Source organism: Puma concolor, chromosome A3 (assembly GCF_028749965.1).
Source record: "Puma concolor isolate L17-30 chromosome A3, mPumCon1.1.hap2, whole genome shotgun sequence".
In the NCBI taxonomy this organism is placed as follows: Eukaryota; Metazoa; Chordata; class Mammalia; order Carnivora; family Felidae; genus Puma; species Puma concolor.
In genome coordinates this window covers 122,579,915-122,603,452 of record NC_141669.1, presented here as the reverse complement: position 1 = coordinate 122,603,452, position 23,538 = coordinate 122,579,915, and the positions used below count along the sequence as shown (strand labels likewise).

General features: G+C 41.6%; 1 protein-coding gene across 6 annotated transcripts in view; it reads left to right on the top strand.

Annotated features, from left to right (window-relative positions):
* Window positions 1–23,538, top strand: part of CHD6 (chromodomain helicase DNA binding protein 6) — a 206,738-nt gene that overhangs the window by 123,277 nt on the left and 59,923 nt on the right. For 5 of the 6 annotated variants that reach the window (XM_086702221.1, XM_086702217.1, XM_086702219.1 and 2 more), the window contains 3 exons: window positions 2,005–2,260; window positions 3,071–3,281; window positions 11,827–12,022. In XM_086702221.1, the coding sequence (XP_086558347.1) occupies window positions 2,005–2,260; window positions 3,071–3,281; window positions 11,827–12,022 (663 nt within the window). The remainder of the gene's footprint in view (window positions 1–2,004; window positions 2,261–3,070; window positions 3,282–11,826; window positions 12,023–23,538) is intronic. The other variant, XM_086702220.1, reaches the window with a different exon arrangement.

Sequence of the window (23,538 nt, the reverse complement as noted above, 5' to 3'; positions counted from 1 at the left end):
CTGCTAAATTAACCTCGCAGTGGTGTGAGAATGCGTTGGGACAGAGAATTTGGGGACTGACAAGGTTTGGAAATTTCACTAACAGGTGTCAGGAGCACACTCTCAGGTTGCGGTCTGTTTGTTTCTGCTTCTGTGGCAAGTCAGACTTTGAGAGCAGTGAATAATCAAACTTAATTCCACTTCTCTGCATTTGCAGTATCTATTGATCTTTCAAAAGCCAGCTCCCAACCCTCTCTCCATTTTTGGACCATTGGCAATGTGTCCTCTTCTCCCGTTGCACTTATTTTGTGGTATGCATTTTTTTCTTCTTCCTAGACAATGACCTTCTTGAGGACAAGGCCCACCTCTTCTCCAAAGTTGTGTTTGTTGTATTGACCAGCACAGTGTCTGGCATGTAGTATACTCTAAATGATTCAAGGTATGAACCAAGTCAAGGGCAAAGCTGAACCCAGCATGTGGCAGATTGACATTTGTCCATATCTTTAATAATTGTCTAGGTGTGTCTTTCCTGTTTGGGTTCTTATACAGTAATTCCTAATTCATTTGGGGGATAGATTCCTAAGTACCATGGTTGGTAAAATCAAGATCTCAAGAATGGGTTATATTGAAGATTGGGGTTATTTAGGAGAAAACCACAAAAAGTGGCCACAGATGTCTAAATTTTAAATCACAGTAAATAAAAGATCCACAAAGCATCTGTTTCCAAAGTGAAACATATTCATCAGTGTTTAAAATCTATACCGGTAACTTGTCTAAATCACTGTCTATAAATTACTTTATACTTCTTTCAGGAAGCGTTGACACTGCACCCGATTTATTTATGCAGTAAATAAGTACCCCCTTTTAAGGCATTTTTGAACAGCCCTTTATGACTTGCAACAATCTTTTGCACTTGCCCTTTCTTATTTTATTTTCCCAGCAGGATTAATCTTATTGGTGTCACGTTTTAGCTCAGGGTGAAGTCAGATGCCTTGATTCTGCATCCCTTGTCTGTCATTGTCTTCTTGGGAGACGGAACAAGTGGCCTTGCCAGTGCAGTCAGGTTAGCGGACATCTGCTGTCCAGATTTGGGCTGCTAGGGAAACAGACAAATCATAGCAAAGACCACTGTCAGCTCAAAGTACCCCTGATGTGACAGCTTGTGTGATGGCATGGGAGACATCATCTTACAACATTAACTGTAAATGCTGCTACACCAAACGTGTTCGCTGCCATTACTTAGAAGTTGTAGGAGGAGTCTGCTTCCAGATGGCCTCTACTTCTTTTTTTTATTTTTTAACCTGAGATATGATGGACATATAACTTCAGTTTCAGGTGTGCATGACCATGAGTCAATACATGTATACATTACGAAATGTTCACCATAATAAACCTAGTTAGCCTCTGTCACCATACATAGCTACAGTTTTTTTCTCTGGTGATGAGAATTTTTAAGATCTCCTCTCTTAGCAACTTCCAAATGTACAATATTAGTAACTGTAGTCACCATGATCTAAATCACATTCCCCAGGACTTAACTTATTTTATGACTGAAAGTTTTAACCCCCTACACACATTTTGCCCATGCCCAGATTGCCTCTACTTTTTACTTTGTTCTCTTAGCATCTAAGTCTCCCTTTTGTAATGTGTCGCCTGTACCTCCTAACATAGCTAAAGTTGTCCTCAGGTAATTGCCGCACATGAATGCATGGTAGAGCGAGAGGGGTTTGGTTTCTCCATCCAGAGAATAGGTACTGTCTTTCATGTCTTTCTCCCTTTATCTCTTGCGAGGTTGTCACCTAGGTTCTCTGTAATTACTTGGGAATTACAATCAGATCCCTTTTTTCCTTTAGATCCTATTATAAACTCCCCATGTTCAGGGTATCAGTGTGATCTTTCAAATAGTCTACCACCGCAGTGCTATGAATAGATGCGCAGGAGAGTGTAGTGAAGGTTGGAATAGCCCGGTAATCAGTCATTAAAATCAGAGTGGGGCAGGTGAACAGGTCTCATTTCCCTGGACAGGTGAAGAAACTGCAGTCTATCCTAAAACCAATGATGCTTCGGCGGCTGAAAGATGATGTGGAAAAGAACCTTGCTCCTAAACAGGAGACGATCATTGAAGTAGAGCTCACCAATATCCAGAAAAAGTACTACCGTGCCATCCTGGAGAAGAACTTTTCCTTCCTGACCAAGGGGGCAAATCAACACAATATGCCCAATCTCATCAACACCATGATGGAGCTGAGAAAGTGCTGTAACCATCCCTACCTGATCAATGGTGAGTCAGGGAAACAGGGAGCAACTCGGGCCTGGTGTGGTGTGCCAAAAGCTGATAATAACCAACAGTTTTAGGTATTGAGTTCCATTAGATGCTAGGATGTATGTTTGCTCACCTTTTTATGAAGCATGAAACTGAGGCTCAAAGAGATTGGTAGATCTGGGTAAGCCATCTAGCAGTGAGTGCACGGAGCTAAGTTCTGAACCTGCCTCTACCAACTCTCTGCCCTCAGAAGATGGATAGCACTCAGCAGCCTGCTGCCCTTTATTTACCTGCAGTCTGGCCCACACTGTGCACTTTGGGACAGGAAACTATCACTTAGCTGAATAAATGATCGCCATGCAATGAGACTAAAACTCTCCGCAGATGAATTAACAGTTAACTATATTAAGTAGAGAACATGTTGGAAGCTTTTTTTTACATAAAACTTTCTGATAAAATTTTAAATAAAAGGTGGCTTGGATTTGCCTGTAGCTAGTTTTTGTGATGTCGAGAGGTATGTCTTTTTGTCAGCTCTCTGTGGAGATTCTTTGCTTGCATGGGTCAGCTTGGTATCTCAAGTTCTTTCTCTACTTGGTGAGATCTCCCAGGAAAGCAAAGCACCTGTGTTCTCTGCAAAATGGCCCTGCTGCCACTGCAGCCCCTCTGCTGCGGGCACAGACCAGGTATGCACCACAGCACTGCCTCACCAACCGGCCTGCTGGTCCAGGACCTAGGAATTCACTTCATTTTTCTAGGACCCGTAAAGCAGAGAGAAGCTTTTATCCTCATAGTTTGTTCAAGGAATAGTTTTGTCCCATTCCTTTTCAGGGGCAGAGGAGAAAATTCTGGAAGATTTCCGAAAAACCCACAGCCCCGATGCCCCTGACTTTCAGCTGCAGGCCATGATTCAAGCAGCAGGGAAGTTGGTGCTGATTGATAAACTGCTCCCTAAGCTGATTGCAGGTGGTCACAAAGTCCTCATCTTCTCCCAGATGGTGCGCTGCCTCGATATCCTCGAAGATTATCTCATCCAGAGAAGGTGAGAACCTGTGTCAGAGCTGTTCATCAGAAGCTGCAGGCGGTTCCCTGTTTTGATACCTTTTTGATTCATGCAGAAATTATGCTGTAACAACAACAAAGCATTCAAACACGGAGAAAAGGAATCTCCTAAAGACTGACTGAAATTCAGAGTTAAATCCCGTGACCAAGTATGCCCAGTTTTAACTGCCTAAAGTGAATGCTGTAGCCGATGATGTGGAGCCCTTGCTTTGCTTAAAAAAGAAATTCTACATGTTTATTTATATTCTCTCTAGTTGTAAGACACGGAATTCAAAAGCATTAGAGAAGGTTAAGAAAACAATGTATTTCCTTTTTTATTTTTTGCTTAATAATGATGAGAGAAATATATCCTGGAAAACATCCCTGTATCAAGTTGCTAAGAGTATAAGCTGACAGCCCACAAAAAAAGAACTTGGGGACACTTTCTGTCCTTTCTCAGCAAACCTTCTAAGGTTTTTTGATACACTAGCTATAGCATTCCAGTCTGTTGTCTTGTTCATACTCCTGTTAATTCCTTGAGTCCAAGTTCCATTACTCACGCAGGTGAACAGTATGTGGGGTTATGTTATATGGGTTGTTTGGATTCATGTGGGTTCTACTTTGTTCCTTTATCCAGTGAACATTATGTTTCCAGTCACTGGGACACAGCAATGATCCGAAGATGATAAGTTGATTTTTAAGAATTTATGCAATGAGAAAAGACTTAAGGTCATAGAAACTATTAGTTTTCGCATTGCTGAGTTTAAAGGAAATCTTTGTTTTCATATAGTAATTATAGCAAATCTCAGTTGTCTTAAATATCCTTAAAAATTCTGTTTGCTATTATAACATTTATAGAAAGAGTATTAAAACAAATGACAGATTCAACTATGGGATACGCTGACATTTAATGTTACATGAATAATTCTCAAATCAAATTAGACAATAAAAAGAATTTCTCAGAGCCCTGTAGTGGAGGTCTTTAGGTAGAGAATTCTTGAGACTTACATTATTTTTTTCTTTGAGGAATTTATAATGAGTAAATCGAAACTAGTGAAAGTAGTTTCATATTTTGTAAATTCACTATAGATTAGGAACCCATTTCCAGAACACTTGCTTTTTATAAATATATATATTATCTTACTTTTCAAAATATATGCAACTACTAGTGAGCAGTTTTTTTTTAGAGAACCCCTCCAAAATGAGTAACAGTGTAACTAATAGACTTTTGCTAAGTACAGATGTCTCTACTTAGCACCCTTTTATGCTATTTTTCCTTAGCATTTATTTCTCATTTTATTTTCAAGTTATTTAGGTATTACAATTTCTTTTGAATATATGGACATACACCGCTACTGGCTCAAAGCTCCCACTCATACTCAGGGAGTTATCTTCTACTTTGCACATGCAAACATTTAGTTTCGTTGTCAATTTTATATATTCTCCTTTTTATTTAATATATCATGGATTTTTCTTTAAACTCATTTTCCCACAACATAATTTTGATAATATTCTTTCTCTTAGGTTGTTCCCAGTTTTTCAGCATTTTTAGGAACTCTGTAGCTATCCCTTTACAGTCATTGTGAATGTTTCCAGTTAATACCTTAGGCTAAATTCTGATTTTGAAAAGCATTTGGTACATATTTCCAAAACACCCTCTAGAAAGATATTTTTATTTTTATGCCTTTCAGCAGTGTATGAGAATGCTTTTTCCCCCCTCACTGTTTTTGCTGCTTAATCTTAACTAATTCAATAAGCCAAAATTATCTTGTTTTAATTTGTATTTCTGATTAATAATGAGAGTAAATATTTTCCCATATATATATTAGCTATTTGTATTTTTGTGTGCTTGAATTGCTCATTCATGTTCTTTCTCCATTTTCTGTTGCTCTTTGCCTTTTTATTTATAAGAACTATTTGTTTACTTAAGAATATAGCACAGGGACACCAAGGTGGCTCAGTCGGTTAAGCTTCCGACTTCGGCTCAGGTCATCATCTCACAGCTTGTGAGCTTGAGCCCTGCGTGGGGCTCTGTGCTGACAGCTCAGAGCCTGGAGCCTGCTTCTGATTCTGTGTCTCCCCCTCTGTCTGCCCCTCCCCTACTCATGCTCACGTGCTCTCTCTCTCAAAAAATAAGTAAACATTAAAAAAAAAAAAAAAAGAATAGAGCACAAATACTTCCCCAGTGTTGTTTTTGACTTTTTGTTTATAGGTGTGAGTTTTTGTTTATTTTATTTTTAGAAGTTTTAAATTTTGAAATAGTCAAAACTTGCAGTCTTAAAGCAGCTTTATATAAACTTAAATGCTTATTTATGCTTAAAGGTAAGGTTAAATACTTAAATTCATGGGTTTGAAAACCATGCAATTATATAAATATTCTCAAGTATTTTCTTTACACTTTTTTTTTGTGGTTTCTTCACCCCAACAGCATCCAGCAGGGTTCTTCTGGCCTTAATATCATGGTTACTTTTTTCTCTTTTTTTTTTTTATTAAAAAAAATTTTTTTTTAATGTTTATTTATTATTGAAAGAGAGAGACAGAGCACGAACATGGGAGGGGCAGAGAGAGAGGAACACACAGAATCTGAAGCAGGCTCCAGGCTCCGGCTGCCTGCACAGAGCTCGACGTGGGGCTCGAACTCGCAAACTGCAAGATCATGACCTGAGCCGAAGTTGGATGCTTAACCAACTGAGCCACCCAGGCGCCCCACTTTTCTCTTTTTAATTTAGCTTTTATTTCCAGCAAAGTTATACATGCACATAATTTAGGGAACCAAAATGTTCTGTTAGACTTTTTAAAAAGTGCCTTTCCTGATAGCACCCTTCCCTCCCAGCCCGTTTTTCCAGCCCCAGAAACAATGACTTTAAGTTCTTTATGCTGTTTCTTTTGGGATTTATAGCCATACCTAAGTAATGTTAGTAGTTGTAATATCTTGATGATGTTTAGTTTTAGGTGTTACCTGTTCCCACTATGGAAGATGAGCATTTATCTCTTCTCATTGCCCCTCATAACCACCACACGACTTACACAAATGCTGAGCGATAGCTCTGACCTATAGTATGCTGTTTACATTTTTTTCTCTCACAATTTTTATTTTTCATGAAGCTAAAAATTGTCCTTTCATTTTATTGCCTGTTTTTCTATTTCCTTATTATAATTTCAGCTCCAGAATTGACCCTGGTTGTCTAAATCTCCTCTTGTTACATTCAAGCCTGTCAGCTTCCTGGGCTCAGAGCCGCCTCTGGTGGGGCTGCTCGTCCTGCCTTCTCTGGCCAAGTGCTCTTCCCACCTGGTACATGTTGCCACCTGGGCTCTCCCTTCCTTCATCACACTGACAAGTTCCTTTCCTTCCCTCTGGAATAAAACCTCCTTGGTGAATCCCATCTATGGCTTTGGGGAGCTTCTGAGGAAGGGTGAATGATAAATGCATGTGGAGACTGTCTGGAATGTTCGCAGTCTGCTCTCCTTGAGTAACAGTTTGGGTTTAGGATTGGAGGTTAGAAATCCTTTCCCCTCAGAATTTTAAGGTTTTAGTCCACTGTCTTCTAGCTTCCACGGTTGCTGCTTAGAAGTTCAGAGCCCTTGTGCTTCCTGGTCTGTGTATGTGACATGTTTTTCTATTCGGAAGCATTGATTTATCCTCTTTGTCCCAGATCTGTGGAATTGCACAGCGAACTGTCCTTTGTATGGGATCTGTTGACCTGGATACCGAACAGGTCTTTCTCATTTGAAACCTGTGTTCCTTCAGTTCTGGAAAATTTATATTTTATCTTCCACTTTAAAATTTTTTGTTTTGTTTTTTTGTATTTTGTTCATTTTGTGGTTGTTATTTGCTGGAGGGCTGGTGTGTTAGGAACTCCTGCCTCCATACCAGAAGCAGAGCCTCTGTGTTTCAGATCAGAGGCTTTCCTTTCATGTCTGGTCTTAGCTGGCAGATGGTGGGCTGGTTAGAAGCTCTGGGTATGTGGGCCAGGCTGTTGACTGTGGGTTTTACTCTCCATATATGAACACTATCCATCTAACTGGATCATCTCATTGGGGAACCTCCAGTGTCTGTATTTTGGGGGTGTCTTCTGCCTAGAGGATGGGAGCTTGATTGTAATGGGAGCCAGTTGTGAGGAACGGGTGGCGAGAAATAGGGAGTTCTCAGTCTCTCGCTCTTCCCTTTTTTCAGTATAGTACCTCTAATGGTGCTTGGTGTCTCCTGGGGGAGAGAGGGCTAAAGGTCTTCTATTTTACCCTCTTCAAGGCTGGGGTGGGTGATCTGTAGGCTGATACTTTCACAAACACTCAGCCAGTTCCTCTGTTTTAGACTCTTTGCATCCCCATTTTCAGGGTTACCTGGTGCCACCAATGCATGATCCCTTTGGACATTCAGTATTGAATTATTTCTCATCTGAGAATCTTTCTCTAGATTTCTTTGTTTTTTTCTTTTTCTTTTCTTTTTTTTTTTTTTCTTACATTTCAGTCTTCAGTCTTTCTGTAATTTTGGTAAATGGCATATAATGAATGTCTAATTTATTCCCAAATGTGTCTCATTTTTAATTCAATAATTCCTCCATTCATATAAAACACTGTCCATAAAATATACTGAAATACTATTTATGCTGGGTGTGTGTGTCTAACCTGTGTATTCTTTTGATCAGTATTTCTATTCCTTTGCTCATGTATTATTGCAGATAAACTTCAGAATTATTCTTTTTTAATCTACCTCTGACTACAGAAAAAGTATATATGTATGTGGGTACACACATGTGCATATTTGTGTTTATGTATACATATATCCATTGGTTGGGATTTTGATTGGCTTTTATACATTTAGTAGGACAGGATTGACATCTTTGCAAAACTGAAGAATCTGCTGTTCACTGCACGTATTCAGGTATTCCATATACACTGTTGGTTCACTAAATATTTATGACATGCCTGCCTTGTGCTAGAACCTCTGGAGGTGTTAGGGACATGGTGAACAAACCAACATGGCGCCTAGAGTCATGTTGCCAAGTCCTACATATTTCTTTCTCTGAGCCTAATCCTAAGTATTCTGTATGTGTATGGCTATTGTGAGTGGGATTCTGTTTTTTTTAATTCTTTTTGTTTTCCAGCTGGTTATTACTGAGAGATGAGAAAGTTTTTCATTTTCCTTCAGGCCTTCTGAGGTCAGCATTTCCTGTTATGCCAAAAAACATGTCACTACCCCTCCCCCCCTTCCCAAAACAAAGCACACAGGTTTTCTAGACTGCCACCTGCTTCTTGTTGAAATTTGACAGTGACTGAGAATTACAGTTTGATGAGCCACATAAACTCCTAGGGATTTTGTTCAAAATATAGTTGACTCAGAGGGTTAATTGCTGCACTGATGTTTTGTGTGAAAATTTTTTTGATGTCTGATTTCTTCATTCAGACTTACTAGCCTTCAAGATGTTCTTTGTTCTTGAGCCTTGTTGCCTCTCCAGCTGTCAGTTTGGTTTTGGCCCGCTTAATTTCATGCCATATTCTCATACAGGGGTGAGGGCATAGCCAAGGGATCTGGCTCAGGAGTGAGAGGAGTGAGGAACAGTTTAAAAGAGCTCAAATAATGGGATGGATTTTTAGTTTTGTGTTCTTTGAAAGCACTTCCTCGAAACTGAACAAGTAATGGAAATGAGAATTAATGTTCCAGTCATCCTGCACAATTTCTAAAACTGTTCTTGTATCATAGCTGGCAAAACAGTATAGTTTTATGGGAATTTTTTTTCCCTGGCTGACGGTTGAGCTGTAGCATCACTGTAGCATCACGATTGATTTTTCCTCCTCTTTAACGCTGTGCTAATTCCCTGCCTCCCTCGATCTATGGGCTTCTAACTTCTCTCTGATGGCTAGAGGTGTCTTGTCAAAGAACACGAATCCTCTGTGCCTGCAGCATTAATTGTTCACATGTATGATGGTGGGGGTGGTGGCATCTCTCATTTAATTGAATCTCAACCTTGTCCTCTGGCTCCAAATCCTGTACTTCCATCATATCACCCACATGCCCAAATTTCTGAGTACTCAGTGCAGGTTATCAGTGTACTGGTTTATCAAAACCATGTTGGTACCTATAGTGTCTTCTTCCACCTTCCACTAGAGTTATCACCTTCCTAAATTTACTGGTGTCTCTTATTTATCTTTAATTTTCTCTTTTAAGTTTAAAAAAAAAAATTTAAGTTTATTTTTGAGAGAGAGAGACCATGTGAGTGGGGGAGGGGCAGAGAGAGAAAGGGAGAGAGAGAATTCCAAGCAGGCTCTGCACCATCAGCACAGAGCCCAATGTGGGGCTCGAATCCACGAAACCAAGAGACCATGCCTGAGCCGAAACCAAGAGTCAGATGCTTAACCGATTGAGATACCCAGGTGCCCCTTTAAAATTTTTCTTTAAATTCTTTTATTTATTTTTGTCTCTTTTAAGTTTTTAGGGCAGTCTTTCCATTCTCCTGCATTGAAATGTAGGGTACAATATGAAGGCCATACAGCAAACTGGTTAAGAATATGGACTTTGAGGGGCGCCTGGGTGGCTCAGTTGGTTAAGCATCCAACTTTGGCTCTGGTCATGATCTCATGTTTCATGAGTTCGAGCCCCATGTTGGGCTTTGTGCTAACAGCTCGGAGCCTGGAGCCTGGAGCCTGGAGCCTGTTTCGGATTCTGTGTCTCCTTCACTGTCTGCCCCTCCTCTGCTCACACTCTTTCTCTCTCTCTCTCTCTCTCTCTCAAAAAATAAATAATAAACATTAAAAAAAATTTTTTTTAAAGAATGTGGACTTTGAGTCAAATGGATCTCAGTTCAAGCCACTCACCTGCTCAGTGACTGAGCAAATTAGTTTGCTTGTATGGGGTTTTATTGTTTTTGTTTTGGAAGTTTCCTAGAGTCTAAAATAGGGATGATAAGAAAAACATCCCTTAGGATTATCGTGAGGTGTTATAAAGTGATGGTGCAGATCAAGTGTGTATCACAGTGCCTGGCTGGCTGGCATGTAGCTTGATGCTTAAGAGCTTGCTACTAATACTACTGCTGTGGCTGCTATTAATGAGAATGACCATTATATCTAGCTGCCTTGTGGTTTTATAGAATTTAGGCATACAGCCTTCACTTTTATCTTGACACAGCTCTTCCTAGTCTGCCCTTATAGAAGTCATCACCTCCTGTTTTATTTGCTTCTGTAGTCCCACATATTATTCTTACGTTTATTACATTAAAAAGGAAGAAAAAGGAAAAAATCCACACCTATAATTCCAGGTGTTGGTGCACTATAGCTTTGTAAAAGGAAGACCCCCTTTTCACTTGGTTCTTTGCTTTATATGTGTCCTTATGAGTCTGAGTTGGTCTGGTTTCTCTACATATTATTTCCTTGGGTGGTTTCTTTACATGGATTTTCCTTTTCTTCAAGGAAGTCAGGATTATGTAGCCAAACTCCACTTTCTAGAACCACACAGAGACCCTAAAGTGTCTATCTATCCTTATTCCCTTACCACTTATTTATCTGAGGTTTTAGGGATCCGATTTCCCAAGTTCTGGGCTACTGATAAGGTTTCTGTCAGGATTCGTGTTCTTGGCTGTTGTTGAGTCCAGGGTGACTTGGTCCTTTCCTTACGAGGTTCCTTTTAGTTATACTTTATAAACCATTTCCTGCTCAGGGTAAATAAGAAAAGAATTAGGTGCTCAGCAGCTGTCCACCTTGCTACCGTATTTTAACTCTGTATTAATCACATGATTCCATCATAAAGATCCCTTCTGTGTATGCTTATTGGATGGACAGGTAGTAATGCACTCCCATAGCAGTTTTATTTTTATTCTCTTTCCTTTTACCCTCTCCTCCACCGTGCTTTTCGCCCTTGTTTCCACACAGGTATGTGCCTTCTTAATGATTGTTAGCTTTGCTTCCTCGTTTTATTTTCCTCAAAAAAGTCCTCAGTTTTTGTGCCCCAACCCCCAACACAGCTCAGAAACCTTCCCTGTGGTTTATCTGCGTGGCAGTGTACTGCCTGGGAGAACTGACAGGCTGGAAATGACCAGCCCAGACGCACAAGGACTGTCTGTCAGTACAGTCTGCTTCCCATTTTCACTTTACCCTGTAGCAGCTACACACTGATTTGAACTTTGATTCCTTAAGAGCACTACTTAAAGTAGGTGTTTGAGGCTTTTGTTTGCTTTTCCTGGTTCTAGGATTAGATTCAGTGCAAGTAAAAACTGGGAAATACCAGAGAATAAGTTGCTCAGGCTGTGGGGACTGATATTTTATGTTCACAATTCTTCTAGTCCCTTAGTTTGTGGCTGACACTTTTGGTTTGGTTTGGTTTTTGTTGGCTTGTTTTGGTGGGGGGTACGTTTCACAATGCGGTTTTAGGTGTCTGCCCTGCTGAATATGTGGGCTGGGGGTGGGGGGTGGGATTCCTTGTGGACTGCTCTAGTTTAGTCCCAATGTAGAAGCAAGGGATTAAGGCCATGGGTCAACAGCTTCCTGCGTTGTTTGCTGCTCTCCATTGAAGTCATGATTAACACCTGGGCTTTCGTTCGTTTGGGTCCCCTCAGATACACCTATGAGCGAATTGATGGGCGAGTACGGGGAAACCTGCGCCAGGCAGCCATCGACCGGTTCTGTAAGCCAGACTCAGACCGCTTTGTCTTTCTTCTGTGCACCAGAGCGGGAGGCCTGGGGATCAATCTCACGGCTGCTGATACCTGCATCATATTTGATTCAGACTGGAACCCACAAAATGACTTGCAGGTAACCATTAGGATGATTGCTGTTTGCCTTAGCTGCCCCTGCATCTAAGAACATCACGATAGGGCCTGGCTTGCTAGAGAGTGTCTGCCATGCTCCATGCTAGGGCATCAGCTGGACCGCAGGCTTTTAGAGCCTCGGCCAGGGGGTGAAACTGAACGAAAAGTAAATGTCACCCTTTCCCACTAATCAGAGAGTGGTTCTTTTTGCTTTAAACCAAATGGTTTTTCACAGCGGTAACCTCCAGATAAAGAATAGAGCTATTTATTATCAGACATAAAGAAAAATATTAAGCTTGACTAAGCCTCTAATTTTTGACATGTAGATTGATTCAGGCATTTTCATTGGTTGGTTTGTGAGATGGTCTTCTGTCCTAGATAGTAAAGGAGACACCTAACCCCAGGTTCCGTTGTGTGGCCAGGGTGACAGGCGCCCTCCCTAGTTCACTTGCTGTCTACCTAATCTGCATATTAGAGATTCTGTGTGCCCAGTTGAGTGAATTTGCAGACATGTTTGTTAGTTTTAACCAGACTAGATAATTGGTGGCTTTAAAAGATTCTTGTAAAGATTGGAGTTAATACAGTTTTTTTAAAAAAGCATGAACAAGAAAAAGAGCTAACAGTTCTCTGGATCAGAGTTCTTTATCCACCCTGCTTCAAAGTAAAAACAGTAGCATTCTGGCCAGATAGGACAGTATGTCTGCTAAAAAGATTCTAACTTGTCAAGAATACCATTTCTAGATTTACCTCCATTTTCATTAATGATCAACTCTGGGGGCGCCTGGGTGGCGCAGTCGGTTAAGCGTCCGACTTCAGCCAGGTCACGATCTCGCGGTCCGTGAGTTCGAGCCCCGCGTCGGGCTCTGGGCTGATGGCTCAGAGCCTGGAGCCTGTTTCCGATTCTGTGTCTCCCTCTCTCTCTGCCCCTCCTCCGTTCATGCTCTGTCTCTCTCTGTCCCCCAAAAAATAAATAAACGTTGAAAAAAAAATAAAAAAAAAAAAATACAGGAAAATCTTAAAAAAATAAAAATTTAAAAAATGATCAACTCTGCCCTAAGTATATATTGAATGCTGGGATATTTGCTAATGCCAATATGGTGAGTGGGGAGGGTGGTGGGTGGCTCAGAACCTTTTTCATGATACAGGTGATTGATAAAAGAAGGTTGGAGGCTGCTGTGCCACAAAACAGAAGAGGTGCCTTAGGGGATGCTGCAAGGGAACACACGCTGGGAAAGGAGCTCAGCTGGGGGCATTTTACCCACCACTTCACAGTCATTTGGCTTTGCCTTTTTCATTTAATGAGTTTCCAAATAAAATTTTGTTTGAAGAAAGCAGTCTACTAGATGGCACTTTAAATTATTAAATTGGTGACAATTGGCTGAAACCCAGGGGGGGAAACTCATTTGTAAACCAAATTGTGTGGCACTGTTTCAACATCCAACTTCAAAGAAAATCAGTGGACATGACTATTTCCCCATCAGGCCTTTCTACTGGTGAAGGGATATTTGGGTCAAAGGTGAGTTGCTAGATATAATGAATAACCAATTTTTAAAGGAATGCTATACTCAGCACTAACATAAAAATAAACAAAAGTTAGTATTTGATTAGGTAACTAGCAAGAACTTAATTAGGTAGTGATATAGATTAGGTGGTGCAGAACTGTTGCCCATGGCTAACCAGTTTTAAGTAGTTTTACTGGAATACAGCCACACCCATCCGTATACATATGATCTCTGGTGCTGTCATGTTACAGTGACAGAGTATCGGAATGGAGACCATAGCCCACAACATCTCAGATATTCACTATTATAGAAGTTTGCTGACCCCGATACAGGTGATCTCCTAAGTCCAGTTCTGTGCTCCTTTGCAGTGCTCATCTGACTATGAGGCTTGGTACCTGGCCAATTTGAGGCCATGGTAGCTGGATATGCCTGGAGGAATTTCCAGGAGGGAAATTGGAAACATAAGGCTGGCATTTGGAGGCAAGTCATGGTCAAGGCAGAGATTTGGGGATCACCATGCTTGATCTAGGTGAAATCCTAGACATTACCAGTTGCAAATAGGTGCCAATGCCAAGAGATAGGAAAGGGCAGAAATGAGAATGGTCAAGCCTGGTAGAGAAGGTGAAGTCATTTGAGGTGATTGATTTGTATGTGTAGCAGCCAGAGGGGGTACGTGGGGCTGTCCAGAATTAGGGTCTGGGAAAAAGGGAGAAGCTTTGGAAAACCTGTTTTTAATGTCCACTGCTGGGGAACTGGCAAGAGATGAACAAAGGAATAGCAGCGAAGTCACATGGAAATTGGTCTGTGTGAGACTTCCAGTGGAGTCAGTCTCTGAACTTCCTCTAACGCTCTGCCTCAGTGAAGGAACAAAGACCACCAGCACTGCAGGCTATGCAGGGAGGGGACAAGAGCCAGGAATGTGGCAGAAGGTAAACGAGTGAGGGCCTCAGTGACAGTGGGAGCTGCAGGTCCCAGTTAGTTAGAAGTCCTCAACCCGTGGGCTCCAGACTGGCCACTGTGCCTTCTACATCTACTGCCCTCTGCTCTATTGTTGTCATTGTTATTTTCATGTAAAAGTTTTGTAACTTAGAGGGACCAGTCCTTTATTTTTGAAATGTCAGCCAGACTGGGGTAGAAATTAAAAGATTGGGAAGAGTAATGTTAGGGCAGGGAGGTGGGATCCGTGTTAGTGGGGAGTGGGGTTGGGGGGCTGTGAGGAAGATGAGAGAGTCTGGACACTGGGACCCTGAGACCATCCCAGAACTACAGGTGAACGCAGCTGTGAACATCAGTGAGCTGTGTTCCTAACCCTAACAGTAGAAAACTTAACCAGACTGCTCCCCAGTACTATCCTTGCTAGTTACGTCATGTTAACTTACACACAATCATTCACACATGTGTATATAATCTAATATTTTTGGTTAAATGCGTGAAAGCTTTCAGTCATCTGTAATTCTTTACGGTTATTGAAGAACTACAATTCCTGATCTGATAGATGATGATTGTATTTCTCTTGGGAGATGGCCTTGGCATAGAACACCTATCTGTGTGTAGACTGAGATGTATTCTGCCTGGTATCAATGTCAGGGCCACAGATGGGAGAATCTCATTATGAATAGGGTCTCACGCCCTACCCTAGTGGGATTTCAGCATAGCTCCAGAGGTCCAAGTTCAGATGATAGAAAGTGTGAGTGTTCACTCTGGACTCAAACAGCCTGGAAAGATTTGGTGCAGTCCGTGGTTATCCCCAGGCAAGCCAGCATGGAGAAGCAGTGCCAATGTTGGGACGCTGTTTCTTGACTGATCCAAGGCAGACCCTCTCAGAGCGCTGGAAGTGAAGCCAACCTGAGTAGGGGAGGCTGGGCTCAGCTAAGTAGGCCCGAGGCCCTGAGAAGGGTCTGCAGACAACCAGCTTCCACAGCTAGAGAACATAGTTTCTTTCTCTGAGAAGTCAGCTGAAAGTCAGAGAGCAGTGTTACCATTTCTGGTGCAGGCTTCATTATTCTCAAACATTCATTCGTTCAGCCTTCTCTTTTAACCATGTTGCTGGGGTTTTCTGTGCTATGGGGATAGAATTAGGCTTAGGAATTGCTAGAGGTTTTTTTTTTTTTTTTAATCTAGGTCTTCATAAAACAAATGACATCAAGTGTCACATGCTATTTCCTTTGGTCTTGTTAGAACCTGAGGAGTCCAGTAAGTTCTATCTGTCTTCCATGCCTAAATCTGAACCAATGAAGAAATAGACACGGTAATACAGTGGAGGATCAAAAGATGAGCTTAATAGACTGTGAAGGTGGATTAGATGACACAGCTTGACCTGTAGCCGGAATGGGGCTCCCTCAGACTCCTGCGCTCGTACACCCTCACCACAGAGAACCGCTGGCAGTCATCTGTAGAGCAGAGTCTGCCCACTCAGGACCGCCAGTGACAGAAAAGATGAGGGGAAGGGGTGAGTCCACAGGAGCTCGGACCGGATCTTACGTTTCACTGATGAGTCAGGTCTCCTCCATTCAGGATAGGGAGAGGACAAGGAGGGTAGAGAGACAGACTGTCATGTTCCTGCCTGGGAGCAGACATTCCCTGTGGAAGTACGAGGAGAGGGAACTAGGACTCTTCCTATAGTATCTACTCTGGGAGCACTTCCCTCCCAAACCTTCCAGACAAGTGAAGTTCATTAGGATCTAGGATAGGAACCAGGCACTGCTCAGGGATAATGAGAGAATAAAGTGACCACCAAAGGACTGCAGCAGTCTCCGAGGTGAATCAACTTGAGGTCCTTTAATAAGCAGACCTTACCTGGAGGTCTCAGGTAAATGCTACCTGTTCTCTCTCACCTTGAATATGTCTATGTTAGTGTCCGTGTGTATAAGAAAATCAGAAGCGTAGATTCACTCTATGTCACCTTTGTTTGGGAGGCACAGCTGTGACCCAGTCCTGGTGCATCAGGTTTCCTGGAGCACCCAAATTAAGAAATGGCAAAGGGTGTTGACAGTAGCTTGAGGATGATGAAGAGCAGTGAAAAGCAGGTTTCTTGTCTCCCCTGCAGGAAGCCAGCAGTGCTCCCAGCTCAGAGGTCAGAGACAGGCCTATGGGAGTAGCAGGGTACCAGGGTACCACGCATCCCCTCACCGAGACCATGAGCACCTTGCTTTCTCATTGCTCTGTGACACTCCTTCTCCTCTGGGAGCTTCCTGCTCTTTAAGGCCAGAGTTCCTGTGGGTTGGACTGGGCAACTGTGGTGGGTCCATAAGGTTCCTTGTCTGTCCTGTTGATAAGGTCCCTAAAAGGAGGATTCAGAAAGCATGGGAACAGGGCCACTGGCAGAGGGCACTGCCACAGGGGAATGCAGCAGCTGTCTGTCCACAGGATCTGGGAAGGGAGAGGGAATCCAGCCCTGACCTCAGAGAGCTAGATTCCACTGGCTTTACTTTTCTTTGCTGGAAGAAAGTTCAGAATTTGTGAATGTTCCATTGTGTAGTCCATTCGTTCAGTATTTGCTGAGCACTGGGACCTGCCAGGTATTGTTCAAAGGACTAGAGGCACAGCAGTGAGCAAGACCAATGGTTAGTGCTCTCATGGAACTTCCATTTTCATGGGGTGACAAGGAAAAATAAATGAGGTAGTAATGGATCGCATACTTGTTACAAAGAAGTAAAACAGACTAAGAGGATGGCAGGGGTTGCAGGGTACCTGGGTGGCTCAGTCAGTTGAGCATCCGCCTCTTGATGTTGGCTCAGGTCACGATCCCAGGGTCGAGGGATCAAGCCCCACATCAGGCTCCATGCTGAGCGTGGATTCTCTTCTCTCCCTGACTCTGCCCCTCTCCCCTGCTCTCACTCTCTCTCAGGCTCTCTACAGTTAAAAAAATAAAAAATAAAAGAATGGTGGAGGTTGGTGTCCTGACTTAGAGAATGATCTAGGAACGCTTCTTTAAGAGGGTGACATCCGAGCAGAGACCTGACTGCAAGGCAGGATCTCAAATATGAGATCAGAAGAATGTTACAGACCAAGGGAACAAAAAAAGGTGAGAATGAGCATAGGTGGCACCCCTGAGGCAGATGGAATGGGCACTGACTACAGCATCAACCCCAAATAAAGTGAGTCAGGTTTTTGAGTACACTCCTATCTCTCCTTCCAGTGGCCTCTCCTTTTCACTCCCCACTTCTTTTTTGGCTGCCACAAAGCACCTTTTATTATGCTACTAACTCCTCTCTGCTTCCAGTAGTCAGCCAGCTCTTGACTGACTTATTGGCACATTTATTGAGCCCTAGACAGCAGGCCAGGCCCTGGGGAGACTACAGTGCCCAGGACTTTGGTTTGGGTGATAAATTGAGTCACCTAGTAGAAATGGAGTGAGCAGGTATCTGTGCTATTCCCCCCAAAATGTTTACATTTTAAGAGGGGATAATACCTTTCCCCAAGGAATAAATCTGGATCCGGAAACTTCCAATTCCAAAGCAGGCTTGCAAAGGAGATAGTTAGGGGAGGGCATCATCTAATGCATTCTGATTCCTACTGCAGGGAGAGCTCCTGAGTCCTCTTCTGCACAAGTAGTTGGCCTGCGGATACGCACTTGTAGAGTGCCAGAAGAAATGTAAAATTGCTGGACCCGAAATAAAATACTCGGGCAGAGAAGGTGGGCTAGGAAGCTTTACCACTGTGCTAGACGTGGTTAGGTTCAGGTGGGACTATAGGCAATTGTGTTTAACTTCTCTGAAATGTGGATTTTCATTAAGGACCAAGTAGCATTTTAAAGTATTAAAGAAAATGTACTTTTAAAATGTAGCAAATGATTTGAAAAAGTTGTTATGGTCAAGAGAGGAGTCAGCATTGTGCTTGGATCTTTGTACCAGCTATTTAATTTTTGTGTGGTTGTAAAAATGTAGGACAAGGTTTGCCAAGTTCTGGACCTGAAACTGACAATAGTGAGTCAGGGGCTGGTATCAATTTGAAATCTGTCACTGTTTGTTCAACTAAGCGGCTCCCCCTTCTTGCCATTGCAGTCCCTGGGATCTGTGCCTCGTTGGTTGTTTTTCATTTTCTGAACATCACTAGTTGTTTCTTGTAGGCCTGGCTGTGTTCGACTCAAATGTATTAATCAGTGAAGAACAGACTCTGAGCTTGCGCGTCGTGCCTTGGGAGAGCGTGAGAGCTCTGATTTTCCTGTGAGGGTGGGTCGCACCACTGCCTCCCGCCCCTGTGGCCTGCTCTAGAAGTTCTGCATTTACTCAGCTTTGCTGAGGATCTTGTTTGGACTTCGTTTCAGTTGCTGCCCTTGTTGCAAGCGTTTCTCTCTTTACCACAGTGTTTTGTGGGTGAGCTCTGATCAGGGAAATAAGTAAGGCCTGTCTGTGAGATTTAGCTGTAAAATGATGAGTCTCTTAAATGTGACAGGAGTCACCCTTGTTATCTTTCAGGTAAGGCATTTCGGGAGAGCACATGTTACCTCCTGGTGTCATTTAGCTGCTTGTGACAGTGACTCCCTCCCACTCCCCAGAACAGGTTTGTTTTTCTTAGTTAATGAGAAGTCTAGAGATGGCAGTCCGGGGTAAGGTGGCTTCACAGTGTCATCCAAGTCCCAGATTCCTTCTGTTTTCCTGCTCCACCATCCTCTGGGAGTGTGAGTTACAACCTCTTTGTTCCAAGATGGATACTTCAGACCAGACAGGAAAGATCAGGAAGGAAGGTGTGGTGCTTCCGTCAGGAGGGCAGGACTTTTCCAGATGTCCCCGATAGACTTCTGTTGCACCTCGTTGTCCAGGCTGTATTACTTCATCATCCCTGGGAGGCTGCAGATGGTTTCAGGTGAACACACTGCTGCCCTCTACAAGCATCAGGGTTCTGGGAGCAAGGAAGAAGGGGCATGTGGATAACAAGAAGGTAATTAGCGGTGTCTGCCCTGATCCTGTATTGGACCTTTGCTCAGAACATTTTTTAAACTCCTTCTTGTAATTTGCCTACGATGTCAGATGAGCCAGAGAATGAAAATCAGTGTCACTACTTGTAGCCACCTATTATTAGTGCTTTATAGGTTCCATAAACCATATTAGTTACCTTGATCACTTCCTTTGTTTACCAACTACCCATCAAATCTTCTCATAGATTTACAGCCACTAAAGATACTGAAAGGAGATGTGGCAACTAATTATAATCGCCAAAGGCTCAACAACTTAGTTGTTCACCAATAGAAGACTGACTGACTAAACCGTAGTGGATAAAACTTTGATAGAAGAATGATTATCTCGATATATTGCTAGGGGGTCATCTCTGGAGTATATGGTGTGTGGAAAAAAAATAAAATAAGATAAGGTGGAAAAAAGTATGTATGCTATGCTAGCTATTATCTAAAAAAGCTGTGTGTATGTGTATGTGTGTGTGTGTGTGTCTTCCTCCCTGGCCTCCCAGCTGAAAGATAAAACAGAAAACTTTATTATTAAATGGTTTAGCTGTAGGGGGAGTAAGGGGACAGGATAAGATGGAAGAGACAGGAAAAGAAGCTACTTTTTCCAAACATGCCTTTTTGTATATTTGCCTTTGGAACCACCTTCAGTATTTTATAACACCATAAAACAAAATTAAATTTTTAAAAACTATTCTGGAATCATTTTAAACTTTAAAAAAGTTGCAGAATAGTACAGGGTTCTAGGACCCTTCTCCCAGCCTCCCTTAGTGTTAGCATTTTATGCAAGCCATAGTCTAATTATTGACACAAGGGCATTAACATTGACACAGAAATCTATGGACCTTATTCATGTTCCTTCAGTTTCCTCCCAATGTTCTTTTTCTTGTCCAGGATCTAATGCACATTCTCATATTTCCTTTAGAAATCCTGACTCCTTAGCTTCCTTCAGTCTGTGGCAGCACCTGTCTTTTCCTTATCGTTCATGACCTTGACAATTTTGAAGGGTCCTGACAAACTGTCTCTCAGTTTGTGTCCGCCTGGTGTTTTCTCATGATTAGATTTGAGGTTATATATTTTTGGCAAGAATATCATAGAAGTGATGTTACGTCCTCCTCCGTGCATCATTTCAGGGGGTACATGATGTTAATACATCTTATTGCTTGCGATGATAACCTTGATTACTTGGTTGAGGTGGTATCTGCCAGGTTTCTTCACTGTAAAATAACTGTTTTTGCTTTTAAATTTAATCAGTATCTTGGGAAGAGATATTTTGAGACCATACATATCCTGATTCTCACCATTACTTTCACCTATTAATTTTAGCATCCATCAATGGTTCTTGCCTTCAGTAATTACTACCATGGGGTTTGGCTAATGGCAATTTTCTCTTTCAGTCATTTCTTATACACTTATTAATTGGATTTCTATAAAGAACAGCTGTCCCTTCTCCCCATTTATTTATTTATATCCGTATGAACTCATTTTATGGGTTATAATCTATTACTCTTATTATTTATTTTATTGTTCAGACTTGGTCATTAGGAGGTCCTTTAGGTTGGCTCCTGTGTCCTTTTGATGTGCACCTGTCAGGTTTTGAGCACTTCCTTCCTTTCTGGCACCGCATGATGTTCAGGTTCATGTTGCATTTTTCCTGCCACAGCCATGGGATTGACAGTTTCTCCAAGGATCCCTGCTTCCTTTTATTCAAGAATGGCATTTAACAACCAAGATCTGGCTACTAGGAGTGCCCATTGCCACTAGAGTGTTAGCGCTTCTAGATTCTGTGAGCAGACAGAGCTAGGAAATACGTGTATGTGTACTGACAGAAGCACTCACACCACATGGCTGTATTTGCCCATGTCTCTTCACCCTTCGTGAGTTGCTGCTGATTCACTCCATCCTTGCTCTCTTCTTCACTTGTAAATCCTTTCTCTGGCTTTGAGAAATTTCAGTCTCATGATAATACAGTATATTTTTTTACTCATTTGTTCAGTCCTAGTCTGTACATAAAGTAGCAGAATTACTAATCATATTCTATGTAACATAAATAAATTTACCAATATATAATATTGGGCTATAATGTGGGGGGGGGGGTTGTCATTAGTCCTACAGTATATAATCAAAATATCATTTTCCAAAGTTACTTGGTTTGGTTTTCTTCTTTCCCACCCCCTTCATTATGGTTAAATTAATGTGGGGGGAAAAATCAATCCCCAAAATTTAGAAGCAAAATGAAACAGTTGAAATCAAGCTGTTTATCAAGTGGACAGCATAACCCCAAGAGAGATATTTCAAATGTTTGTATTTAATATTTTTGACATTTTCACTTTGATATAATTTGTTTATAATTCCAGTATACTCTTTATCCAGATTCACCAACCCTTTACATTTTCCCCATTTACCCTATCACTTTGCCTTCTAGCTCCTCGACCTCTCTGAGTACATACATGGACTTAAACACATATACACACACGCCATTGTTTGTCTGAATCATTTGAGAGTGAGTTGCCCCCGCAGTACTTTGGTATGTATTTCTTAAGTTCAGGGATATCCTCTTATATAACCACAGCTTAGTTCTCAGGATTGGGAAATACAAAAACTGTCTTCAATCCAGAGTCCATATTCAAATTTATTATTTATTTCAGCATCCATTATAGCCACTGTTTCCCCCCTACTCTGAGATCCATCCAGTAAAGGAGCACCTGTCACCTTATTGGCCATATCTCTTTAGCCTCCTTGAATCCAAAAGAATTCCCTTTTCCGGGAATACGGAACAATACGACCTTGTTATTTCTAAGGAATACAGGCCAGTTGTTTTATAGATTATCCCTCAGTTTGTGTTTGTATTTCCTCAGGGTAGGATTCAGTCTTACTAATAACACCAAAATGATGTGTCCTTCTCAATATATCACATCAGGAGGAACGTGATGTCTGTTTGTCTGATAATATGTACTTGGATATCTTAGTTAAGGTGGTATCTACCAGATGTCTACACTAAAAAGTGGGCATTTTCCCCTTTGAAATTAATAAGCAATTTTGGAAAGATACTTTGAGACTATATAAATTTCCTGCTCCTCATCAAAGTTTAACCCACTGGTTTTAGTATCCGTTGATTATTTTTGCCCGTATCAGTCAGCGCTGACTGGTTGCAAAGTGGTGATTTTTTAAACTTTGTTACTCTATGTCTGTTAGTTATTCTACTATAATAGAGTTTTCCTTTTTCTCCCATTTAGTTATGTCATTATGTACTCATTGATTCTTTTATTATTATTATTATCTGGTGGGTTATATTTCACTACTATGTTTATTTTGATATTCAGACCGTTCTGGGCCTAGCCAGTGGTAAACCTCTTCAAGATGGAAGTGTTATTTTGGTGTGTCTCCATCATTCTTTGAGTACTTCGTTATTTTCTGGCATAGTAATATGTTTGGGACTCATCCGGTGTTTTTTCTGCCCCCAGTCCTGGAATTAATTATTTCTCTTACATGCTTTGGTTTTGTCTTGATGGAGAATATATTTAGAAACCAAGATCTGGGAGTTATGGTCTTTGCTGCTGTGATGCCATTGCTTCTAGGCCCATTCAGTGGATATAGCTAGAGTACATACACACAGAGAATATAAATACACAGGTACATAACATACATTCATATGTACGTGTATATATACACATGTGTAATAACGTGTAAACACACACATGTCCGTACCTATTTCCGTAGAAACACCACCATACGGCTAGTCTACTTTTTTTTCTTTCCATATTTGTAATGTCCTTCTTCAACAATGAAAGCCTTGACCCCTGTTATATTTACCCCTTTCCTCAATCCTATATTACACAGAAAGTAGTTTCTGAATTGCTGACCCTACCACTGGGAAAGAAAAAGAAACCTACCTGCTGGTAGTACTTAAAACATTGTAAGTGGAGCATGCATACTTAGTGGGATATAGCCCTGAGAGGAGGAAAACAAAGATCTTGCATTGTTCTCAGTAATTATGTTTTGGGGAGTTCCTGGTGGTACAGTTTTTCTGAGACTCTTATATACATTGTGGGATAAATCAAATGAATAATGATATTCGTGTGGTTGAGAATTGAGCTTTTTGACATGGTTAAAAAAGAG